The sequence below is a fragment of the Heterocephalus glaber genome, unplaced genomic scaffold, assembly GCF_053883595.1.
Source record: "Heterocephalus glaber isolate CG9 unplaced genomic scaffold, H.glaber_assembly_v1.0 deba00001600, whole genome shotgun sequence".
NCBI lineage: Eukaryota > Metazoa > Chordata > Mammalia > Rodentia > Bathyergidae > Heterocephalus > Heterocephalus glaber.
In genome coordinates this window covers 37260264-37282768 of record NW_028258372.1, presented here as the reverse complement: position 1 = coordinate 37282768, position 22505 = coordinate 37260264, and the positions used below count along the sequence as shown (strand labels likewise).

The following is a 22505-nucleotide window of genomic DNA, read 5'->3' as shown; positions in this document are numbered from 1 at the left end:
ACACAATGAAATATTATTCAGCCATAAAGAAGAAACTATGTAATTTTCAGGAAAATGGATAGAACTAAAGATCATCATGTAAAGTAGAACAAGCCAGACTCAGAAAGACAAACATCACATTTCCCCTAATATGTAGAACAAAAACAACAAAAACACAGAGATAATACGAAAGAAGTGAGACTATTATTAGACGAGGAAAGGAATAAGGAGGAAGAGGAAGGGAGTGTAAGGAAGGTAATAGGGGAATGGATACAGTCAAAATATCTTACATGCATTCATAAAGAAGAAAAAAGAAATAAAAATTAAAATGGAGAGTAAAAAACAAAATAACAAAATGTTAACAATTGGGGACTCTAGATGAAGTGTACATGGGTGTCTGTTGACCTATTACTTAAACTGCCTATAGATTTGACATATTTGAAAATCAAGTTGGAGAGAAAACAGTTTAGCCCCTTAGAAGAGAAATAAACACACAAAGGGGAAAGAAAGAAGTATAGTAGTAGTACTAGTAAAGACTGAATTCAAGTTAAAGTTAGAAAGGTATCTATTGGATTTGTCAGTATGGAAGCCTTCATTGACCAACTCAGGAACAATGTCAGGTAGGAACAGGGAAGGGAGAGAAAGCAGAGAAGGCCAATGAATGACTACATCACTCTTTATAGACATGTATCTGGACAGGAAAGTTCTGTTGACAGAATGGGAAATATTAGAGCAAGGTTATAGTCTTATAAGAATGATCCAATGGGAAGCAAGAATGAGATGAAGTGGGAGAACAAAGGAATACAGGGTGATCCACAGATAAGCAACATCTGCATCACCTGGAGTTTGTGAGAAATGTACATACTCCAGTTCCACCCCAGACAAACTGAGTCAGAATCTGAATTTTAACAAGTTGTCAGGTGATTCTTATGAACATTAAACTTCACCTTAAACTTCAAAAAGAACAGAAGCAGAGAAACAATGACCACAAAAAAGGAAGAAAGAGAAGAAAGAGGAGCTCTAAAGCAACAAATAGTAGGGAACTTGCCTTTGACAGGAAGGGGGAAATTTTCTCCATTCTAATGGCAGAAAAAAAAAAAGAGACACAATGAGTGATGATGCATGAAAGTTTACATATATGATAATTCTCACCTAATGGCCTTCCATCTCTGGTCTCAAAAAACAGATGAGGAAAACAAAGTAAGCTCACGGTAACAGAAAGTCTGAGGATTATACATGAAACAAAACAGTCATCTTGAAGTATCAGAGCCAACTTCTCAGGGTCAAACTTTAGACTGCCAGTTGAGTGGCTGGTGTTCATTTGAAGTTTGTGCTTATGAATTTAAAGTGAAGCCAGCTTCCTTGTGTAAATTCTTCCAGTTGAAGATAAGAGATAAGATGAACAATTAAGCTCAACCATCTAGGCCATTACCAGATGATTAACAAGAAGGGACAAAGAGACAGAAAAACTGAGAGGATTTATGAAAATCTAAATTCAAAAAAGAGAAATGTGAAGTTTATTGAGATTATAAGAAATTAACAGGCTCAATGATTTGGAAGTTATGACGAAGTTGAACATTTTTGTTGTTTTTTGTTGCTGATTAACCCAGGGCCTCATGCATGCCAACCACATACTCTATCAAAAGATGAACATTTTTAATAGTGGAGAACTAAAAGCAAATGAGCTGCAAGGATAGGACAAACTGTTCAAAAATGGGAAGTTTGCAATGAGATGTGAAGCTCACATAGATTCTGATGATAAACAGGTCTACAATGTAAGCATGATTCTCTACAGCTGAGGAGGAATGGAGAAAAATATCACTAAATGTGATGAAATAAAGGAACTCCAGGGCAGAGTATTTAATGATCCTTCTACATTAGTACTGATATGAATAATGATAATAATAGATGAGTGTTTTTTTTACATTTAGCTTCTTATGACAAGCTTCATGTAAAGATTTAAGGAAGGATAACTGAAGATCTAACCTCCTTTAAATCTTGCCCACAAATCAAGTTTATTTTCTTTAGATAACAGTTACAGATAAAAGTGGATGAAGGCGAATTAAATACTCAAACTGACAAAGGAGTGTGTATAAACTGACAACTTAAGCATCTTCAAAGCAAAAACCACAGTTTCATAAAAACTTTGGAAAAAAAAAATCAATGATTTTCTGCAACTTAGTCAAGTAAAGTGCAGACTCCCTTAACTGGAATGTGAAAATTATTTTACTCTTGGATTAAAAAATATTTATTGAACAGTCGCTGTGTACAGTTCGATTCTGAATGCTCTAAATTTGGAAAAATGTGATATAAACTAGTTAGATCATTTTTAAGCACAATTATAAATACTGCTGAGTATATAAAAATCTATTTTAATCATTTTAAAGCTGTTCTTAAGTTTAAAAATTTAAGTGAATTGCACAACTTCAGCTTTCACTTTGATTTAAAACAAAGAGTAATGGAATGGTAATATATAATTTAGGAGTTCTGTTTTTCTGGTTATTAGGCTTATTTTTACTCAAGTAAGTAAATATAATCTTACCTTATTTATCCAGTACATGATAGCATCCTCAATATCATAGGGGAGATCTGTGGCTTGAAAAAAAGCTGAATACTGTTGAGCACACGCAATTACTTTTTCTACACTGACCATTTCTACAGTATAAGCCATCATTAGGGTATCTATCATGGCCAAATGTGCACTCTGGAAATACAAAAGAATAAACAGTTTAAAAATTACACTTAGAAATTGCTATTTATATATTGTAATGTATTAACATTTCCTAACAGCAGTAAAATAATGCCTATGGAAGACTAGCCTTAATAAGAAAACATAAATCCTACATGGCAAAGACAGCTAACTGGATGAAACCAATTCTTTCTTTAAACACTTACCGAGGATCTATGTTAAGGTACTCATTATTCTCTAAGATGCTTCTTTTCCTTTTTATAATGTCACAATCATTTATTTTTACATCATTATAATACAACTTAAAAACTTCAGAATCACCTCTGATAGGTTTTCCTTATTTTTCACATTCACACAATAAAAATTTATAAATTCTACTACTAAAATATATCTCAAATCTACTCTCTTCTTCATTCTGATTGCTACAGTTCCAATTCAGACATTTCTCACAACAAAACAAGGCAAAAATTATTTCACTGATTTTCCTTTCTCCAACTTCTTCCTCATCTAATTCATCCATCACAGGATTTCTAGTCTTCCTTTGTGCATTTAAAAATATATATACAAAACTGCTATACAATGATTCATAAAATTCCAAGCATTTCAAATGTATATAAAGTGGAAGTGCTCCTCTCTCCCAGTTCTACTTCCCCAGCAATATCTTCAGTTTGGTATATTTTCTTACCAAAAGATTTAATGCACATCAAATAGGTATAACATTTACATTGTTCCCTATCTTTCACATTACAAACAATGCTACAACACTGTTCCACCAAGCATAATTCTTAGTTGTGAGGTCCAAGGGAAAACATTTCTAAATTAGGGTTACCACTAATCTTCTCTCTAGAAAGGATACCATTTCCTTCCCCAATCTGTATTCTTTCAAAGCAGCCACACCAGACTGCTGTTCTTCAAATCCACCTCCAGTTTTCAAGCTTCTGTCCCCTTAACCTGTTGCTACGGTACAGATGAAGTCCTGTCACTGGTTTCAATGTTGCTCTCATTGTGAAGCATTTCCTCTTCCCTTTCCATTCAAAATGACTTATTCTTCTTTAAGAATCAGATGTTTATAGAATATTGTTTATGCTTGCATTTAATTTAATGTGAGCATTATGCTTACATTAAAGACAATGGTGACTTCTACTTATGAAGTAACTTAGGTACCAAATTATCTGAAGTAGGGCATGGGCACTGTTATGTTTAAACAGCTCCCCTCTGCAGACAAGACTTGAGGGCAAGGGCATTATCTTAGTTATCTTCCTATTCTCTCCATCTAACTGAGTACCTGGCAACTAGCAGGAGCTGGAGAAAGGAGAAGCAAGGTGCTTGTCGGCTACTATAAACTAAAGAGCAGGCCTTACTCTGGAGGCTAAGGGAGTGGATTCTGACTATATTAGAACGATGTAGGTACAACTTCTAGAACATTTAGCAGTACAGTATTTGTCATTAATTGGTTTTGGGAGGTGCAAAGAGTACCACCAATGTCAAGTAGCAAACCGTTTTGGCTGGAAAGGGTAGTGAGTCACGAGGCAACTGACACCAACAAGTTCTAACTTGCATGCCGAGTACCAAATAAATGATGAGTACTGGTATAAAATTTTCCAGTCAAAATGTGTGGAGGACCAAATTTGATGAGTTTGAAAGCAGTCGAATACCAATGCATGCCTGTATTCATAGGAAGGCAGATGCTTTGTCTGAAGTGGAAATCTTCATACTGGCAATCATAAAACCAATGGTGACTCCTACTTATGAAGTAACTTAAGTGCCAGTTGTTGTGTTTAAGTACATTTCCTATTACTATATTCTCTCTTCCATCTCAAATCTTTTTTGGCTGGAGAAGATAGTAGAACACACTTTCCATAACCCTCAGAATTCTCTGAAGGATGCATCGTCTGCATTTTAGCTAGCTGTAGTGGAGCACACTACACTCACAGCCGCAGCTGTTTGGGAGGCTGAGGATCACTTAAGCCTAGGAGTTTGAGGCCAGCATGGGCCAACACAGTGAGAGCCAGCCTCTTAAAAAAGAAAAAGAAAAAGAAAGAAGGAAAACACATACACATTTTCATGCATGAAGCAACTGAAGTTTGGACAATTAAGTAGTTTGTCCAAATTTATGTGCTCTTTCTACTGTATCATACAATCAGAAGGAGTTAAAGTCATTTAGGTACAAAGGAAAATGTTTTATAATGATACGTAGACATAATATGTGAGACAGAAAAATAAGCATCAATAATTATTTCAAATTAAAATCATATTTTCATACTCTACCTTCTCCATGGAGTCTTTAGACTGCTACTGTCCTATCTCCTACTCCTTCCTCCAGACTCAGAGAGGCACATCCTCTCCCTCCAGTCATTTATCTCTGTGTGCCTCTCTATTATACTCTACCCCTAGACAGCAGAGTCTGTCTTTTTCACATTGTTCCCTGAAAAGGTTTTATGGATGAAATTTCTTAGTAAATTAGCATTTAATTGCATTAAAAAGCACAATTCTTTTGGACAAAAATGTGGGATAACATTTCAAGTGTCATGAAACAACTCATACTCTTTAAGATTCCTCTTGGTGACTGGTACAGATATACGAAAGAGGGGAAAAGAGCTGTTGAATAAAAATGATCATGACCACATTTTATTACAAAAAGGAAACAAAATAAATATTCAACCATAATGAGTAATTTATGTTTAGCTGTAACAGGTGAAATGTATACAATAAAGAAGGAAAACATATTATAATAATGTTCTATATGTACATATATATGAGAATGAATACAACATAGAAACTACCTTGTTATAGTATGCAAAAATACACACAAAAAAATAATGTACTTCAAAAACTGGAATAGGATAGTAAACACTAAGTAAAATTAGAACAAAGCTTATTTTACTAAATTCCAAAATTAAAAAAAATACTCTGTTGCGTTTGAGAACCTTCACATTTTATTATGTTTTTAGTGCTTTAACTTTAGAATATGAGAGAGTGGTAAACAAAAATGTATGTATAGCAGTAAATACAGCCTGTGGCCAGCGGGTGACCTGGGGCCGGGGATGGCTGCAGCCTCTGTCCTGCAGGCCTTGGAGCCCTCACTGTGGGTGCGAACTGGCTGAGTCCAGGCTTCTGAGCACCAGTGAATTGCAGTGTTTTCCCACAGCCAGGACACCTAAGGCTGCTAAACCTGCCGACTAGGCAAAGTTCCTGCCATTCCACCGAGGACATGGCGACAGCATGGCATGGCCAGAAGAATCCGCAGAGGCTCATTACTTAGAGACCCTAGAAAGCTGGGTGTGCGGATGAAAGCTCAGCCATGTGAGGCCACAGAGCTGTGTAGATCTGGGTCCTGGGTGACTGCTGTCTCACTTGGAGACCTCATTTCCTTCTGACCAGGAAGGACAAAGGCCTTACCCATCCTGCAGGGCGAGTAGAGCCTAGGATGACCACAGGTATAATGGTTAGCAGGCCTGCCTGGTTGGTCTTTGTTTTCCCAAGAGAGAAATAGTATTTGCTTAACTGATAATGCCCACTGCCCTTTGGGAAGATTTACTGGTCACCTGCAGAAGTCCTGTGTACAGAATATGAAATGCTGGCTTCAACAACCCTCCCCCACAACGTTTTGCTGCATCTGGACATTCTAGATGGAAAGAGGTTGCCAACATATGAAAGAGTTGGAAAATCACACATCTTGTAAACACTTTTTTTTTTAAAAAATCACAAAAAAGAAATATCTTCTGGAAGTGATTTTTTGCAATTGAGTTTATTAGACCAATTCTAGAAATGACCCCAGGAGTAATACTTGTCAGTATGTTTGTTCAGTGGGTTAGAGGACATGGAGCAGAAGATGCAAGAGAAGGTCCAGTACCAGATGGGTTACATACAGAAGACTTTATTCAGATTATAATCTTTGTTTTATGTGTGTGCATTTTATTTCTCATTACTATGTATAAAGTTGACAATGCCAAGTACTTCTTTGAAATAGCTAATCGTTCTAGGTGCTTTCAAGTACCTGATACATGTTAAGTAGAAGTAGTAAAATAATGCATTTAGTAATTTTTTTTTGTTAAAGTATACACGAAGTGTTATTTGTGGGCTAGAATAGCAAATCCCCCTCCTTGAGTAGTACACATTATGTCTATGAACTGGTTCTAGGAAGAGAAGGAAATGCAAAGAGTGCTTATCGTTAGGCAAGAATAACCATTGTCCTTCATGTCTGTGCATTTTGTTTTACTTTTTTGCAATATATGCAGTGTATGTAAAAGACAAATGAATTGTAATTTATAACAGTAACTCTTCCTAGTTGTTAAACAGGTAACAGTGTATGACAAAATTTTGTTCATTTTGTATAAAAATTCCTAGGAAAGATTGTCTTCTGAATATTTGAGCATTTTAGCTCACTGAATTGGTAGACAGGTTAAGATTTCTAGGCCAGTGTGCTCATATTTTGAAGACATTTTCAAATTCTAACTATTATTACATGTGTGTAGTTTACTCAAGACTGTTAGTATGGGCCGGGGATTTAGCTCAGTGGTTCCACCGCCTGCCTCGCGAGCGCAAGGTCCTGAGTTCGATCCCTGGTACCAAAAAAAAAAAAAAAAAAAAAAAGATTCAGTTTGTCCATTATATATATATATAACAGTCTTTTTTTTTTGGTACCGGGGATCAAACTTGGGTCCTTGTGCTCGCCCGGCAGGCGGCAAAACCACTGAGCTAAATCCCCGGCCCCTCTGCCCCCTGAATCTTATTTAGATTTTTAGAAGTACCTACCCTATGTTAAATGTGGAGATAGTAAAATATCACTTTGTAAATATTTTTTTGCTAAAATTCATACAAAACATCGTCTTTTGGGAATGGAATTTTAAAACCACCTCTGTGAGCAATATGGTAGGTCTGTACTTGTCTAGTGGTTTGGAAGGAAAGAGAGGGAAGCAACTGCAAAAAGTAGTATGGTACTGCATTTTTACGTGGACATTTTCAGACACTTTTTCTGTAGGTTTGGTAGGTTTTTTGTTTTGTTTCTGTGTATATAGTATATATAGTGAGTAAATAAGTCCAGATTTTGCAACATCTAGTCCCTGCATGTTAAAGAGATTGTCAGTGTATGAAAAAGTACTGTAGTTAGCAAACTCAGCACATTTTGTGTTGACATTAATAGAAAAGCTTGTGCTCTAAATGAATTTTGGATACGGATTTGTTCAACCATCTCTAAGCATTACACATGCCTGTATTTGTCCACTGGCTTGAAAGCAGAAAGAAAGAAGTGGAGGAGGGAATGGTTCAAAGCCAAAATAGTCATATCTCATATTATAATCATTGCCATATGTGCAATTTTATTTACCAGTGGTGTATGTACAGTGGAAAAGTTCTTATATGAAAAATGCAGCTCTGGATATTTAGGAGTACCTGATAATTAAAAGTAGAAGTGGTAGAATAACACTTTTTGTAAACAGCTTTTGTTGTGTTTTTTTTTTTTGGTACCGGGGATTGAACTCAGGTCCTTGCGCTTGTGCAGCAGGTGGCGAAACCACTGAGCTAAATCTCCGGCCCTGTAAACAGCTTTTAAAAACTGATGGGAAATACTGTGTTTAGAAATAGAATTGTTAAACCACCTCTGGAAAAAAAATAATATATAAGTAAACTCAAGGGGAAAACCAATTTGGAACTATTATGGCTCCAAAAAAACCACGTTTATCCCATTTATGTGGAAGATGGAAATTTTCTGAAGTTTTGCACAAAATTCATGTATATTATATAGAAAAATTCAAAGAACAAGAATTCGAGGAAAACACATTTCATAAAGTTCCAGTTATGGGCATTTCAAAAATGGTTCACTAGGCATTGCAGGGTTAATTTTTTTACCTAATGCATTAAGATTAGAATAACAACAACAGCCAACGCTGAGCGTTATGTGCCATACACTGTGTTCAGCATTTTACTGTCATGTAGTATTTTCACTATGTAAAGTTTTCAATGTGAATTGTTCTCAGTAGCAAAACAAGTTTAGTGAGGTAGGTAGTATTATTATACCTATTTTACAGATAAGAACACTGGAACAGCAAGGAACAAACTTTAGTATTCAAACCTGGAAGTCTGATTCCAGAATCCAAATCACTACACACACCTCCAGACTTAATCCCAAACCCTACACTGAGCCTCCCACAATGTAGTAGGAGGCAACAGCGGCAATAATAAAAGCAACAGTGTGCACCATGGCCACAAGGTGGCAGAGAAGAACATAATATCGAACAGCAGCAGTACAAAGACCCAGAGTTCCAGTACTGTATACTGTATTTTATTTATTTGTTTGTTTTGTCTGTTTGTTTCCCTGCACTGGGGATCATGTATATTGCATTTTTATGGGAAGGGAAAGGATGCTGGATTCCAAGGACTTCAGTTAGTGAAGAAATAGCATCCCAGAGCCAATATGAGTTTTATATTTGTGTTACAAGGGTTGTTTTTTGTTATTTCCAACCAGTGTAGTCTAGGCAAAAATATGTATTATGCATGACAGTTAAAAATGCTAGGTGTTTGCCCTATTTCTCAGTGAGTCTGTTGTTCGTGTACAAAAAAGCTACTGATTTTTATGTGTTGACCTTTTAACCAGCTACTTGACTGAATTTGGTTATTAAGTCGAGAAGACTTTTGGTGGAGTTCTTGGGGTCTTCTATACAGAGTATCATGTCATCTGCAAATAATTTGCAAACAGTTTGACTTCTTCATTTCCTATCTTTATTCTTTTTATTTCTTTCTCTTGTCTAATTGCCATGGCTAATGTTTCCAGAACTATATTGAACAAGAGTGGTGATAGTGGACATCCTTGTCTTGTTCCTGATTTGAGTGTGAAAGATTTCAGTTTTTGACCATTTAGTATGATATTGGCTGTTGGTTTTTCATAGATGGCTTTTATCAGATTGAGGTAGAGACCATCTATTCCAATTTTTTGTAGGGTTTTTATCATAAATGCATGTTGGATTTTGTCAAATGGTTTTTCTGCGTCTATGGAGATAATCACATGGTTTTTGTCCTTGGCTCTATTGATACAGTGTATTACACGTATTGATTTGCATATGTTGAACCATCCCTGCATCCCTGGGATGAATCCCACTTGATCAAGGTGTATGATCTTCTTGATGATCTTCTGCATTCTATACTGCCAAACAATTCCTTTCATAATAGCATCCAAAACACTGAAATACCTAGGAAAGAAAGAAAGCAAAGACCTCTTCTCTGAAAATTATAGCACTCTGTAAAGAGAGATTGAAGATGGTATCAGAAAATGGACAGACATCCCCTGCTCCTGGGTAGGATCAACGTAGTGAAAATGGCCATACTTCCAAAACTGCTATACAGATTCAATGCAATCCCAATTGAAATCCCAGCAGCATACTTCATAGACCTTGAGAAAACAATACAAAAATTCATTTGGAACAAGAAGAGACCCAGAATAGCAAAAGCAATTCTAGGTAACAGAAACATGGCAGGGGGTATCACAACCCCCAACCTGAAACTATACTACAAAGCTACTGTGGTAAAAACAGCATGGTACTGGTAAAGAAACAGACTTGAGGACCAGTGGAACAGATTAGAAGATGCAGAAACAACTCCAGAGTCACTCAGCCACCTCATCTTTGACAAAGGGGCCAAACACCCTCACTGGAGGAAAGATAGCCTCTTTAATAAATGGTGCTGGAAAAATTGGGTTTCAACTTGCCAAAGATTAAAACTAGACCTATATCTCTCACCACGCACTAAACTAAAATCAAAATGGATTAAAAATCTAAATATTAAAACAGAAACGCTGAACTGGTTGGAACAGAGGTTAGGTAGAACTCTTGAAAGACACTGGTGTAGGAAAAGACTTTATGAACAAAACCTCAGTTGCCTGTGAACTAGCACAATCAACAAGTGGGATCTCCTACTAAAAAGCTTCTGCACAGCAAGAGAAACCACCAACAGAGTGAAGAGACAACCCACAATGTGGGAAAAAATTTTCACCTGCTGTTCCTCAGACAAAGGTCTACTATCTAGAATCTATAAAGAACTTAAAAAAATCAGGTCTCCCAAATTTAAAGACCCAATCCAAAAATGGCCATCTGAAATGAAGAGACATCTCTCAGACAAAGTAGTAGAAATAGCAAATAAACATATGAAAAAATGTTCAACATCACTGGTCATTTGAGAGATGCAAATGAAAACAATGCTGAGATTCCACCTCATCCCAGAAAAAATGGCTGCTATCATGAAATCAACCAATAACAAATGCTGGTGGGGCTGTGGGGAAAGAGGAACCCTGCTCCACTGCTGGTGGGAGTGTAGACTGGTGCAACCACTGTGGAAATCAGTATGAAGATACCTCAAAGAACTAGGACTGGAAGTCCCATTTGACCCAGCTATTCCCCTGCTGGGTATCTTCCCCCAAAGAATTAAAAGAATCATACGACAGTGATACATGTGCACCCATGTTCATAGGAGCACAGTTTGTAATAGCTAAAACTTGGAAAGAGCCCAAATGCCCATCAACTGGAGATGGGATAAAGAAAATGTGTTGTTTTTTATAAAATAAAATGCAGTTTTATTCAGCCACAGAGAATGAGAAATTAGAGACATTTATAGCTAAATGGATGCACATTGAGGTGATACTCTTAAGTGAAATAAATAGTACACATGTGTAAATACCGAAAAGTTTCTCTAGTGTAAGAAACTGAGAGTGTAAATAAGGACTAAAAGGTATAATAGATAATGTGAAATAGGAAGAAAAGGGGCAAAGGGGAAGGGGAAGTGGGAGGAGTAGGGGAAAGGAAAGAAGGGAATGGAATTGATATGAGAAAATGAAAAAATGGAAACAAAGTCTTTGTAAATAAGGAGGGATGGAGAAGTTGAAGAGAGGGCAGGGGAAGGGGGAAACAATAAGAATCAAGAGAGATTACGTAAAGGTGAAAATTTCCAATGATGAATGCCATTATATTATATAACTAAAATGTACCAATAAACTATCCTCATTGTAACCCTTAAAAAAAAAATGCTAGGTGTGGTGGCACACATCTGTAACTCCAGATACTCAAGAGTATGAGGCAAGAGAATCAGAGTTCAAGGCCGATCTCAGCAACATGGTGAAATCCACCCATTTCAAAAAAGAAAAAAAAGTGAAAATTAAAATGAAGATTAATATTAAAATGAAGGTAAAGATTAAAAGAAATGAGAACCTTTAAGTACTGTAAAAAAGTTTATTAGATTCACAAATAGGACAGAAATCCAACTATTATATGGCTTAAATAATTCTTGCATCAGATTTAGACATAAAACCAAAAAAATTTTCGTAAAATAACACTGTTTTGTGAGCCATATAGTGATCCCAGCCTAATATAATAGCTAGAGCACCTACTACATCAAAGTACAGTAAGTACTACATCAGAGACAGGTAGGAACAAAGCTTAAGACTACGACTATAAAGTGTTTGAGTTATTCTGCTAAAGTACCATATACAGCATATACACACCAGAGTACTTTTTCAGAGTTAATTTCAGTTTCGGAAATTTTACAGCTTTGCCTAAGTTTCATTACATGAAGATAAATATAAGGTATCACTTACAACTCTACTGAGGCAATAGGTCATTTTACTAATGAGAAAATTAAGACTTAAGTTGTATAAACTATATTTGGTCACAGAGTTAGTAAGAATTAGAACTAGGATATAAAACTGACACCTGTCTGTTGTCAAAGCTCACGCGTTTTTCCATTACTCCATGGTGGCCCCAGGATTTTAAAATAATTTTTTGTTGTTATTATGTAATATTATTTTGTCAAAATAAATACTGAATTATAACATATTAAAGTATGATTTATAAATTCTGATATTGACAATTCAGAGAATAAAGCCAAAGCTTACAATCTACACTTGATCTTAGCCAAAAGGCCGAGAAGCGATTCAAAGCTTACAATCTAAAGATATTAATGTATCAAACAATCTTGGCTAAACGAAAGCCTTACTGTAAGGTTACGAAGGTAAAAAGTCTTGTTATTGCCATCACGGCAATGCCTTTCAGATCTGTCACAATACTCTTGCCTCCTAGTATTATACAAATTTTTCTGTAAAAATTATGCACAAAGCAAATTTCTCTAAACTGAGATCAGTTTTCATTTTGCAGTTACAAGTGCAAATAATTGACAGAACTATCGTTAGTTCTGGTTTTAAAAAGTATGTTTGTTTCAATACAATTGATAAGAATTTGAGCATTGCACAAATTTATGTTTATTTATACACAGCTTTGTTCATTAGAAACACAGGGTGAATCCAGAAAATTGCACCCAAAAGTAGTGAGACATGTAGGAAATACACAAAATACACATCTCAGACACTTACCACATAACTCAGGTCATCATGTAATATGAACTTCATCCTCCAGGGTAGTTACAACTTTCCCATCCTATTCACATAACTACTTCTGCACTTCACTTGCATGGACTGGAACCTCTAAAGCACAAGCCATCTTTATAAAGTAATTACCTCAGTTATTTTGTTATACTGACATAAAGTTGACTAATACAGCACCAGAAAGAATAAAATTCTTTGGAATAAATTTGACAGTGTAAAATTATATTTTGAACACCACAAAACACTGTTGAAACTACCTAAAGAAAATTCAAATAAATGAAGACATCCTATGTTCATGGAATTATAAGAATCAATACTGTCAAGATGCTAATACTTCCCCAAAGTGAGGTTCAAATTAATGTATTCTCTCACAGAATTCCAGGCAGCGTCTTTGTACAGATCAACAGTTTGATTCTAAAATTTAAGGGAGTGCCCCATGGGAGCAGATAGGCCTGCACTAGAGGAGTGGCATCCCACCCCCAAATGAGAAAGCAGGCTGGTGTTAGACGAATGGCAACCCTCCCCTGTGCAGGCAAGGACAAACAACGCTCCTTGTCACAAGGGTGCAAGCACCCACCAACTCCAAATCAGCTCTACATTTTGACCCCGCCATGGCAAGGGGGCAGCAGAAAGACTAACCAACCATGCTGATCCTGGACAAGGACAACTGCCAGGACAGCCATACCCCACAATTGTGAATATCAAGTCCAAGAATCCACTCATACCTCTGCCCTGTGGCCCACATCCAGAAGAGACCAAAGGGCTGACCATATTCCCTCTACCAATGGGAAAGGACACACCTTGGCTTGGACAGTAACCAGTCTGGAGAGAATGGACAGAGGGGACCTCTGGAGCAGGGAGGGTACCTCATCAACCTGTGGGTCCTAAAGCCAGGCATAGAAAATCATGATGAGGTGGATCCCAAGACTTCAGATCTTGGAAAGAAACCACTCATTCAAAAACACAGGAATGTTTTCTTTGACTCAATCTTTCCCCCCACATCTGGTATAATCTTTATCTTTCCCTTATTGGGTTTTCTGAGAGGTTTAGGTTTTTTCTCCTTTTTTCCTTCCTTTAGTTTCTTTTCTCTTTTGTCCTTTGAACTCTTTTTTTCTTCCTTCTTTTATTTCTTGGTTTTGCTCTGTTTATCTTTTTTCTTCTTTCCTATGATTTAGTTCTAATACTATTAATTTCCTTCTACTCCTTAACAGGACTGCCATCACACTTTTCTCTCCCCCGTCACATATCACTGTCATTTTTCCAATTTTGTTTCTTTCATTCTCCCATTCCCCACCCCCTCTACAGTCAACCTTTGTTCATGAACTCAATTCTTTCCATGATTCTGATAGCAAGCCAAGTTGGACGAGAACCAAATCAAATTCAATGGTTGAGTTTAACACTGACCTTTTATGGAAATTTGATTCGGTTCTCATTCAGTTTGGTCTGCAACCAGAATTGTGGAGAGAATGGAGTTCATGAACCGAGGTACCTCTGTACATTTACTAGTTTAACTACTAAGCTTTAGAAATTTCTAGATAGCTAGTTAACATTATAGTTATTGAATACTGTTCCTATTGTTAATACAGGTAAAATTGTTCCATTTATTACATATTTACTGTAGGTAAATATTTGTCTTAGTGTTCATAATATAATTATAGATCTCTTTTCTATGGTTAAGGGTGGTATTTTATTGGTCCTTAAGGTGTGTCAATATTCAGTTTGTATTTGATGCCATAATTGATGCTGATTTTTATTACTATAGCCAAGGTGACATAGCTGTTACTGTTAACTAGTTTTCTTGGCATGCCAGTATCTGGATTGCTCTGTGACAAATAACAATATTATGGCTCATTCCTATAAAACTGGGTATGGGGCCAAAAATACTGCAACCTCCCATCCCAAATAAACAAAGGTGGTTGGATCCTGGGAAAGAAGCAAAAGCAAATAGTTAACCAGGCCCAGTGGACACCACTGAAAAGGAGACATTAACTAATGAGGTCTCCATACTGGAAATATAGTCAAAAGGCCCATACTTCCAAAATTGATACACAGATTTAATGCAACCCCAATCAAAATATCAACAGCATTCTTCAAAGAATTAGAGAAACAATTCCTATGGAACAAGACAACAATTCCTAAAATTCCTATAGAACAAGAGACCCGGAATAGCAAAAGCAACCCTAGGTAACAAGAGTAAAGCAGGAGGCATCACAATTTCCAATCTGAAGTTATACTACAAAGCTACTGTAATAAAAACAGCATGATGCTTGAAGCAGGGAAATAACAAGAGACTTGGAGAAAATGAACCATGAACCCTCCATGCTGGTATGGTTGGACTTAGATTGTTTTCTAAGGTTTGGGTGTCATTTTCCTAACCTAACAAGAGGCTCCCAACAGTAATCATTGAGGACGAGCAGGGCCTTGTGGGACAGAAAAGAAGATTTCTCAGAGTAACACTGGCTCATGAGGTAGGGGAGGGTGGAAAGTGTCTGGCAAAGGGAGATCCACACACAGGACAGGAAGCCAGGGCAGCTGGAAGAGGCTGAACCAAAGGGGGAGTCAACAAGAATCAGTGAAGGATGTAGCGATGACCAAGGCCAGGACACCTAGAGGGTAAACACAGGCCTCATTAGATTACCAAAATTTTCTTGCCCCCAAGTACGATATTCATATCTCTATAAAAATGTCTTTGTTATGTTTAAAGTTACAATGAATGGTTTTGCAAAAAATGCCTACTACATATCTTAAGGGCCTATAGGCCCACTTCTATGTCAAATTTTCCTGATTGTAAACCCATAGGTTGATCTTAACTTGGCTGACATGTAGTCATTTTTGTGTATAAAAACCTCTAGACAAAATAGTCCCTTTGGCAAGCCTTTTGGCCCCCATTTCAGGTTAACAACCTGGGAACTGTTTGCTTTCACTTCGTAATAAATGCTGCTTTCCACTCTTGCTCTACAATAAATACTTTTGCTCAGTCCTCTTCTGATTCTACTTCGAAATTCTTTCTAGGTTGAGAGAAGAACCCACCAGCCAGACAGTAACAGTACTGGCATAAAAAGCAAGCATGAGGATCAACGGAACACAGGATGCAGAAACAACCCCAAGCACATTCAATCATTTGACCTTTGACAAAGGGGCCAAACAAAAAACATACACTGGAGAAAAAATAGTCACTTTAATAAATGGTGGTGGGGGAAAATGGCTATCCACATGTAGAGAAGATTGAATCTAGACTCCTATCTCACTATGTACTAAACTAAAGCCAAAATGGATCAAAGAACTAAATGTTAAAATAGAAACACTTGACCTGCTGGAAGACAAAATAGGTAAAACTCTGGAAGTCATAGGTGTAAGCAAAGCCTTTCTGAACAGAACCCCAGCTGCACAGGAAATAGTACTGAGAACCAACAAATGGGATGAGATCTAATTAAAAAGCTTCTGCACAGCAAAAGAACCAAGAAAGTAAAAAGAGAACCTACAGAATAGGGAAAATAATTCTGCCAGCTGTTCCTCAGACAGAGGACTAATATCTAAAATATATAAAGAACTAAAAAAAAAATGTATTCCCCCAAAATAAAAGACCCAATCAAAAACTGGGCAAGTGAAATGAAAACACTTCACAAAAGTAGTACTAAATGGCCAATAAACGCATGAAGAAATGCTCAACACTGCTCTCCATTAGAGAAATACAAATTAATACAACATTGAGATTTTATCTCACCCTAGAAAGAATGCCCATCATCAAGAAATCAAACAATAGCAAATGCTGGGGAGGCTGCAGGGGAAAAGGAACCCTTCTACATTTTTGGTGGGAATGTAAATTAGTACAACTACTACGGAAATCAGTATGGAGAGTCCTCAAAAAGTGAAACTAGAAATTCCATTTGACCCGGCTACTCCTCTTCCAAGTGCCCTCTGGAAAGAGTTAGACATATTATAGTGATACATACATATCCATGTTTATAGCAGCCTGATTCATATAGCTAAATCTTGGAAGCAGCCTATATTGTATGTCTAGCAACAGATAAATGAATAAAGAAAAATGTTTTACACCCAATGGAGTACTACTCTGCCATAAAGATAAACTTGAGACATTTGTAGGAAAATGGATGCACTGTGGGACCATAATGTTAACCGAAATAAATCAGACACAAAAGCTTAAATATCATACTTTCTTTTTTTTTTCCTCAGTCTCGGGGATTGACCTTGTACTTGCGAGGCAGGTGCAGTGTCACTCAGCTAAATCCCTGGCCCTCATGCTTTCTCTTATAGGAGAGACTCAAAGTATAAATAAAAATAAAGAATAAAACAAAATAGGTAAGAGGAAGTAGGGAGATAAATCTTTCTCAAATGGGAAGGGAATCAAGAGATGGGGGCAGAGAGAAGAAGAAAGATTAAAAAAAAGGAATGAAGATGTGTTATGTATATGTACCAAACCCACAATGGAATGTAAACATATATACTGCAAACACGTACTAGTAAAGAAATAAAGAAATGAATACAATTTAAGGAAACTAGAATGTCAAAATAATCTTCAAAGAGAAGAACAAAGGAGGAAGACTCACTTCCAGATTTAAAAACTTACAACACAGCAACAGTCAGCAAGACAGTTTAGTACGGATATAAAGACACTGAAGATTAATGGAATAAAATTGAGAGTTCAGAAATAAACCCAATGTCTATGATTCAGTGCTTTTTGGCAAGGGTACTGAGACCATTCTTTAAAAAAGTCTAGTCTTTCAACAGTAGCAGATCAAATGAATAGTCAAGTGCAAAAAGATAAAGTTGGAAATAAGATATCACACCATACATAAAACTTAACTAAATGTGGACCAAAGGCTCAAAGAACAAGAGTCAAAAGTAAGGTTTTCTTAGAAGAAAACATAAAAGTAAATCTTCATGATCTTGGATACAGCATTGGAGTCTTAGATATGACAACAAAAACAAACAGGGAAAGAATATAAACTGGACTTCATCAAAATTTAAAGCTTCTGGAAAATGTTTAAAGGAATAGGGGAAGTAGGGGAAGGGGAAAGGAAAGAAGGGAAAAGAAAAAATATGAGAAAAGGAAAAACATGGAAACAAAGCCTTTGTAAATAGGGAAGGGGGGAGGGCAGGGGAATAGGGAAAAAATACGAACCAAGATACATCATGTAAAGGTACAAGATCCCAATGATGAATGTAACTGTATTGTATACCTAAAATGTACCGATAAACTTAATGGAAAAAAAATTTAAACTTCTGTGCTTCAGGGGACACTTTTTTGGGGGGTACCTGGGATCGAATTCAGGACCTTGTACTTGCCAGGCAAGTGCAACATCACTGAGCTATATCTATTTATCTGATTTATATCTCAAATAAAAAAGAACACTTACAAGATAATAAAAAGAAAACATGATTTTTAAATGGAGAAAAGATATGAATAGGCATTTCTCCAACAACATGGCCAATAAACACACACACACACACACACACACACACACACACACATACACACATACACACTCTCCCTCTCTGCTCAACTTAATTAGTCATAGGAAAATGCAAATCAAAAACATGCTGGGATACCACTGCAAACCCAACAGGATTGCTATAATAAGGAACTCATAATAACAAGTATCAGTGAGGATGTGGAGAAACTGGAACCCTCATACATTCCTGAGGGAATGTAAAATGGTGCAGACACTGTGGAAAAGTTTGGCAGTTCCTCAAGAAAACAGTTACCATTTGACCCAGCAATTATACTACATATCCAAAAGAAATGACAATACATGTTTACACAAAAATGTACACACATGTTCATAGCAACATTATTTGTAATAGCCAAAAAGATGGAAGCAATTCAAATGTCCAGCAAATAATGAACAGATAAGCAAAATATGACATAATGAAATTCACATAATGAAATCTTACTTTGCAATAAAATGAAATAAAGTGCTTACATATGCTACAACATGGATGAATCCAGGAAAGAACGTTAAGCAAGAGATGCCACACACATAAAATATAACACATGATTTCATTTATACTAAATGTCCAGAATGAACAATATACTGAGACAGGAAGATGAGTGGTTGCTTACAGCTAGGAGTGCAAGATGAGGAGGTGAAAAGAGAGTCTAGGGGTGCAATGTTTCTTTCTAAAGCAAAAATAGTCTAAAATTGTGGTGATGGTTATTCAACTTTCTGTATTTTAAAACCACTGAACTGCACACTTTAAATGCTTGAATTATGTGGTATGTCAAATATATCTCAAGCTGTTTACCAAAAAAACACATTTTATGACGTTCTCCTCATAAATTTCTCAATGTAATACCTTATAAATCAACACTAATAGTTCTGAAGTAGGTCACTATTGTCCATATACCTGCATAGTATCTTTTTAAGTACTTCAAAGAAAGCAGTCATTTATTTTTCTGGAGAGTGAGGTTATTTTAGATGTTAAAAATAAATTAAGAGCCCAGCATAGTGATGCACTCCTGTAACCCTAGCACTTGGGTGGCTGAGGCAAGAGGACTGCTGCAAGTTAGAGGCCAGCCTGGGCCACTGTACTGAGTTCAAGGCCTGCCTGGAATATGTACCAGGACCCTGTCTCAAACAACCTAGATAAATAAATAGGCAAAAAATTATCATTTGTTTACTTCCATAAATTTGCATTTCTGCATACCCTTGGCAGGAAACATTTATGAAAATAAATAAGTATGCTAAATTAATTCTGTATTCCTCTCACAAATATTATTTATTAATTGGTTTGGCCTTTTTTTTCTTTAAGCATGCTAGATAAGCATTCTATTACTGAGATATATCCCAAGCCCCAAGTAAGTTGCAGGTTTTTGTTTTTGTTTTTGAGATGGCATCTTGTTAAATTGTCCAAGAGGGCCTCAAACTCAGCTCTTGAATCAGCCTCCTACAGGGCTGGGATTACAGGTATATGCCATATAGCATGTGGCTTTGGATCCAACTAATATGGATAAAAAGTACTTTACTTTTAACGATAATTATCTGTTATATTTCTTAGACATCTCTTAATTATTTTAGTAGTTAGAATCGTTAAGAGATAAGGGTTTTACAGCTAGTACGAGAAGAGAATTGTCCCTTTATATGAGAAGGAAATCTTAGCACATCAAAAATACAATCTCTGGAGGAAGCTCCCCGCCTCCATCCCAGGCTCCTAGGGCAGAGAAGCTGAACCGGTCTCAGCACCCAGAAGGAAGCTCCCCCGCTGCCATCCCAAGCTCCTAGGGCAGAGAAGCTGAGCTGCGTGGGTGCCAGAAGCACCACCCCTCCATGGAAATGAGAAGACACATAAACAAGGCTCAAAAACAGACTTCTGGATCACCTACAGCAACCTCAAAGGGAAACGAGATGGAACAATCTGATACTCAACCACCTGCACTCTCTGAACTGGCAACAAAAGAGGATCTGGGAAAAATGAAATCAGAAATAATTACTCAGATAACAGCAAAGATTGTGCTCATGGTGCAAGACATGATTAATAAATCTAGAGGACACAGATAAAAAATGAGGATCTGAGGAATATGATGGAATCCCAACATAGGAAACAAATAGAATTCATAAAACAGATACAGATTTCCAAGAGATTAAAAACTCCATCGAAAGTCTGCCCAGCAGAATGAACCAATGTGAGGATAGAATTTCACACATAGAAGATAAGACTGCAATTAGTGACCAGGAAAAGAAAAATTGCTTTAAAATTGGAAGGGAACACGAGAAATCAATCCAGCAGCTGCTAGATGATGCAAAGAAGAATAACATAAGACTGATTGGAGTCAATGAAGAAAGAGGAGAGAGTGCAGATGACGTAAATAAACTCTTCACAGAAGTGATGGCAGAAAACTCCCCAAGGAGGAGAAAAGAACTTGACATACAGATAAGTGAGGCATATAGGACTCCAGCTAGCCTTGATCAAAAAAAAATCTACATATAGGCATATAATAGTTAGGATTCCAGAAATCCAACAGAAGAACAAAATTCTACAAGCAGTGAGAGAAAAGAAACAAATCACATACAAAGGAAAGCCCATCAGAATCACAGCAGACTTCTCAATGCAAACCCTCAAGGCAAGAAGAGCTTGGAGTGATGTATTTCAAGCCCTAAAGGAAAACAGCCTCCAACTCAGATTGATGTACCCTGCAAAACTATCTTTCAAAATTGATGGAGAAATAAGATACTTTCATGATAAAGAGCACCTCAGGAACTTCATGAATACCAAACTGGCACTCCAAAAAATTTTAGACAATATCCTAGGAAAAGACAATGAGGATCACAACCCCAGGAAGCCCAACAGAATGAATCCATTGGGCGTGACAAATTAAACGCAAAGGGGGAGAATCCAACAAAAAGAAAATGTCATGACAAGGCTTTTAAAACTTTTAACTTCACCTCCCTAATGAGTATATAATTCAATCTTGTTATTGTACTGATTAGTATTTTTGCGATTCTAGAGTTGCACACCTTTCCTTATGCTATACTGGCTATTTATCATCTTATGTCTATTTTTTAATTGGGTTGTCTACTAATGAGCTCTAAGAATTCTTTATATATTCTGCTCATAGGTTATATGCATTGTAAATATGGTCTGTTTAAGGACTACTTTTCATTTTAATGATGTCATTTAAAGTTCTAAATTTTGATGGAATCTCATTTATCAATTTTTTTCTTTTATACATCATGTCTTTTGTATCCTAGGTAGTTCTTGCCTACCCTGAATTCATAAATATTTTCCCTTATAATTTCTTCTTAAAGTTTTATACTTTTAGGCTTTCTTATTTAGGTTCAACAATCCCTTCAAGTTATCTTTATGTATGGAAATAAAGGGTTGAGGTTAATTTTTTATATATGGATACCAGGTATTCTAGTGCCATTTGCTGAAAACACTATCTTTTCCTTGGCTCTTGAATTCAGTTTATATTCTATAAAATGTTAATGTTAAATAATCTTTCAAAACTCAGTGGACCATATACGTGTGATTCTATTTCTAGATTCTCTGTTTCATTCCAATGATCTATATGTCTTTCCTTACACCAACACTGCCTTGATTACTGTAGCTTTAGAAGTCTTAAAATTAAGTACTAAACGTCTTCCAACACTGTTTTTTTTTGTTTTTGTTTGTTTTTTTACTTTTCTAGGTCCTTTGTACTCCTACATAACTTTTAAATTTGAGTATCCAATTCTTCATTTATAGCAAGTATACATAGAATTGAATTTTTATACATACCTTGTGTTTTCTAATCCTTCTAAATTCAAATACAAGTTCTAGGGGCTCCTAGAGATTTTTTAGTATTTTCTCTGTAGATGATTACTTCATCTACATATAAAGATTTTGCTTCTACCTTGCCAATCCTATCCTAATTGTGTCATTTTATTGCCAGACTATTTTGGTTTGGGCCTAGGTTTCAAAGTTTAATGGACAGATGAAGAGTAAGCATATCTGCCCTTGTTCCCCATCTTAAGG

General features: G+C 36.4%; 1 protein-coding gene and 1 long non-coding RNA gene across 10 annotated transcripts in view; one reads left to right on the top strand and one right to left on the bottom strand.

The window, feature by feature from the left end:
* The window catches only part of LOC147823179 (uncharacterized), an 88367-nt gene extending 67094 nt beyond the window's left edge, over positions 1–21273 (top strand). For 4 of the 6 annotated variants that reach the window (XR_015444213.1, XR_015444214.1, XR_015444217.1 and 1 more), the window contains one exon: positions 16041–21270. This is a non-coding gene — a long non-coding RNA (uncharacterized LOC147823179). Of the gene's footprint in view, positions 1–16040 lie in introns of all 6 variants that reach the window. The other 2 variants (XR_015444216.1, XR_015444215.1) reach the window with 2 other exon arrangements.
* Camsap2 (calmodulin regulated spectrin associated protein family member 2) overlaps positions 1–22505 on the bottom strand; it is a 113639-nt gene that overhangs the window by 39185 nt on the left and 51949 nt on the right. For all 4 annotated transcript variants that reach the window (XM_021242345.2, XM_004862264.4, XM_021242346.2 and 1 more), the window contains exon 3: positions 2522–2683. In XM_021242345.2, the coding sequence (XP_021098004.2) occupies positions 2522–2683 (162 nt within the window). The remainder of the gene's footprint in view (positions 1–2521; positions 2684–22505) is intronic.